Source organism: Bidens hawaiensis, unplaced genomic scaffold (assembly GCF_021521415.1).
Source record: "Bidens hawaiensis isolate Kalapana, Puna unplaced genomic scaffold, B.hawaiensis_p1.1 tig00033176_1, whole genome shotgun sequence".
NCBI lineage: Eukaryota > Viridiplantae > Streptophyta > Magnoliopsida > Asterales > Asteraceae > Bidens > Bidens hawaiensis.
In genome coordinates, this window is record NW_027495679.1 from 3,554 (window position 1) to 7,582 (window position 4,029).

Genomic DNA, 4,029 nt, shown 5'->3' on the forward strand with positions numbered 1-4,029 from the left:
TTCTAATGAGACCCCAGTTGATCCAAATGTTATTGCTGCCGTTAGCCAAGCTTTTGCCGGTTTGCTTCCAAACCTTGTTGCCCAAACATGAAGCCGTAATTCAACAAACTCGTCCCCCTGAAAACACCAATGGCAATCACAATTCTGGTCCTGCAACTGGTGAGAACACCATAAACCACAATGCTAATGGTATACACATGTGGATCAAGAAATTCCAAAAGCAAAAACCGAGATATTTTAGCCAAGCAACTAACCCCATCGAAGCAAGAAACTAGATAGCCATATTGAGAAGATCTTTGATGTTCTTGGAGTTGCGGATCAGTACAAGGTTAGATTGGCAACCTACAAACTAAAAGATGACGCACAAACTTGGTGGGATGGATATAAACAAGTTAAAGGAGGAGATGTTTACGTTGCTAATATTTCATGGGCCGAATTTCGCAATATCTTCTATGATAAGTACTTTTCTACCACTGATAAGGAAGCTTATATCAGGCAATACGCTGTTATCCGTCAAGGAAACGATGAACCTGCTTCAGAATTCATTACTCGATTCTCAAAGTTGGCTAACATAGTTGGAGACGCCGCAGGGTCAGCAGAAGCCCAAGCAGAAAAATGTAAATGGGCAGTTAGTGATTGAATTCGGAAGTCGATTATGTATATGAAATTCAAGGATATTACCGAAGTGGCTGATGCAATCAAAACTTTTGAGTTTGAAAGAAAAGAATTCTTATCTCGAACTGGCGAAAACAAAAAGAGAGATGGGGAGGGACAACTTAAGCAACCTATCGGCCAACCATCCACTACGACACAACCCCAAGATCGCAAGGTACAAGCGAACAGAAATTCCGGAAATCAAACACGCCCTTGGCAGTCTAGACCACAAAACTAGAAACCCGTTCAAAACCAAATTCAGCTATACGCAGAACCTATCAGAGCTCAACCATTGAATCAATATATAAACCCTAATCAGACTTTACATCCTATATGCAAAACTTGTGGTAAGAGACATCAAGGCATATGTCGCCAAGGTACAGGAGCATGCTTTAAATGTGGCGAAACTGGGCACATGATCAAGAATTATCCTAAGCAAGACACTAAGAAGAAAATAGGAGGAAATGTTGCACCACCCAACACGGGAGGAAGAGTTTTTACACTTTCTGCCACTGATGCTAAAAATGCCCCAGGTAAGGTATCTGGCACTCTTCAGCTTGGTGAACGTAATATCTATGTGCTCTTCGATACAGGAGCAACCCATTCTGTGGTATCTAACTCATTTACTAAGTACCTTAAGATTAGGCCCACTCCATTGAATCATACTTTGACAATCTCTACTCCGATGAATGATTCATTCATAATCACTAGCGTGTATAAAGATTGTCCTATTCGTGTTGAATCTGTTGTGTATAACGCGAAGCTTTATCTGATGCATATGTCCGACTTCGATGTTATTCCCGGCATAGATAGGTTATCTCAACACCATGTTACTATTGATTGTTATTCTGACGTGTTATTTTCGGTGATCTTCAGCGTCCAGATTTTATATATCATGGAACTCCACCCCGTAAATCTCTTAAGATTATTTCTGCACTTAAAGCCCATAAATTTTTATCACACGGTTGTGAAGGATTTTTAGAAGTCATCAAATCTGATTCATATGAGGAACCAACCATAGATAGCCATCCGGTTGTATGTGAATATGCAGATGTATTCCCAAAAGAACTACCTGGCCTTCCACCAGATCGTGAAGTCGAATTCACGATTGATCTTATTCCTGGCGCCAAACCTATTTCTAAAGCACCATATCGTATGGCACCCCTAGAACTGAAAGAACTCAAGGAACAACTGCAAGCGTTGTTGAATCTAGGATTAATCTGACCAAGTGTCTCACCTTGGGCCGCGCCAGTCTTGTTTGTAAAAAAGAAAGACGGGAAAATGCGATTATGCATAGATTATCGAGAACTAAACAAGATCACAATCCGAAATCGTTATCCTTTGCCTCGAATAGACGATCTCTTCGACCAACTACAGGGTGCTCAATTCTTTTCAAAAATCGATCTAAGATCTGGTTATCATCAGCTAAAAGTCAAGAAGGATGATGTACCCAAGACCGCCTTTCGCACTCGTTATGGTCATTATGAATTTTTAGTTATGCCCTTTGGACTAACCAACGCGCCTGCAGTTTTCATGGATTTAATGAATCGTGTATTTCACAAGTTTCTCGACAAATTCGTCATTGTCTTTATTGATGACATTCTAGTGTATTCTAAGAGTCGTGAAGAGCGTGAAACACATTTACATGCAGTACTTGGAATTTTGCGAGATAAGAAGTTGTACGCAAAATTTTCAAATTGTGACTTTTGGCTTAGCCAAGTTGCATTCCTAGGTTATATCCGCAGATGGGATCATGGTGGACCCAGCAAAAATCAAAGCTATTACAAAATGGCCTAGACCCACTTCTGTCACCGAAGTACGAAGTTTCTTGGGTCTTGCTGGCTACTACCGGAGATTTGTTGAAGGATTTTCGATCATTGCTTTACCTCTCACGAAACTATTGAGGAAAGGAATAAAGTACTCATGGAAGGGAGAACAAGAGAAAAGCTTTGAAGAATTAAAGAAACGACTCGTATCATCTCCGGTACTCACTCTCCCTTCTGGATCAGGTGGTTACCAAATTTATAGTGATGCTTCAAAGAAAGGCCTAGATTGTGTATTAATGCAACATGGGAAGGTTATCGCTTACGCCTCACGTCAATTGAAACCATATGAAGTTAACTATCCAACACATGACTTAGAATTAGCCGCGGTCGTCTTTGCTTTGAAGATATGGCGACACTATCTATATGGCGAAACTTGTGACATCTTTACCGACCACAAGAGCCTTAAGTACACTCAGAAAGAGCTAAATATGAAGCAAAGAAGGTGGTTAGAACTTTTAAAGGACTATGACGCAAATATTCAATACCATCCGGGAAAAGCCAATGTTGTAGCTGATGCCTTAAGCCGAAAGAATTTTGGTGGTATATCTTGCCTTCAAATTCAGCCACGCCTTATTCATGATCTTAATAAAATGGACATCGGGCTTCATATTGGTGAATCCGATGGATATCTTGCTAGAATGAAAATTGAACCTGATCTCATATCACGGATTAAAGATGCACAAAAGGAAGATGAAGGCTTATGGGAAATTGTGCAAAACCTTGAAGTGGGTAAGCAATCTGAATTCCGTATAAATGAACACGGAGTGATTTGGTGCGGTAAAAGACTTTGTGTACCCAATGACTCCACTCTTTGTGAGTCTTTGTTAGCCGAAGCACATAGTTCACCATTTTCTATTCACCCAGGATCTATGAAGATGTATCGGGACTTACGACAGAACTTTTGGTGGGATGGAATGAAGGAAGACGTTGCCCGTTACGTAAGTAAATGTCTCACCTGCCAGCAAGTGAAAATTGAACATCAACAGGCAAGCGGATTATTACAGCCATTGGATATCCCAATATGGAAGTGGGATGAGATTACAATGAATTTTGTTACCCGGTTTGCCCAAGACATTCAAGAAAAACGATGTTATATGGGTTTTAGTCGATAGATTGTCTAAATCGGCTCATTTCATACCGATTCAACAAAAATTTTCAGTTAGTCAATTATCCAAAATTTTTCTTCAAGAGATTATTCGACTCCAATGTACACCATCTTCAATCGTTTCGGATAGAGACCCACGTTTCACATCACGATTTTGGAAAGGTTTCCAAAATGCTTGGGGCACGCGCCTGAAATTCAGTACGTCCTTTCATCCACAAACAGATGGGCAATCAGAACGCACGATTCAAACCTTAGAAGACATGCTTCGAGCATGTGCACTTGAATGGTCAGGAAACTGGGACGAATATTTATGCCTCGTTGTGTTCGCTTACAACAATAGTTGGCAAGCAAGTATCGATATGGCTCCAGTCGAATTATTATATGGTCGTAAAGGTCGAGCACCTATATGTTGGGAGGAAGTCGGAGAAAAGATTATTGAAGGAC

General features: G+C 40.5%; 1 protein-coding gene across 1 annotated transcript; it reads left to right on the forward strand.

The window, feature by feature from the left end:
• Window positions 1-1,069: 1,069 nt before the first annotated feature.
• On the forward strand, window positions 1,070-1,878 carry LOC143584568 (uncharacterized). Its single transcript, XM_077066592.1, has 2 exons — window positions 1,070-1,447; window positions 1,531-1,878. Exons 1-2 carry the CDS (start codon window positions 1,070-1,072, stop codon window positions 1,876-1,878), a joined length of 726 nt encoding a protein of 241 aa, XP_076922707.1.
• Window positions 1,879-4,029: the final 2,151 nt, after the last annotated feature.

Coding starts and splice junctions, on each gene's coding strand:
- LOC143584568 (XM_077066592.1), top strand. CDS start 1,070: ATGATCAAGAATTATCCTAAGCAAGACACTAAGAAGAAAATAGGAGGA. Junction 1,448..1,530: donor TGCATATGTCCGACTTCGAT/GTTATTCCCGGC, acceptor GGTGATCTTCAG/CGTCCAGATTTTATATATCA.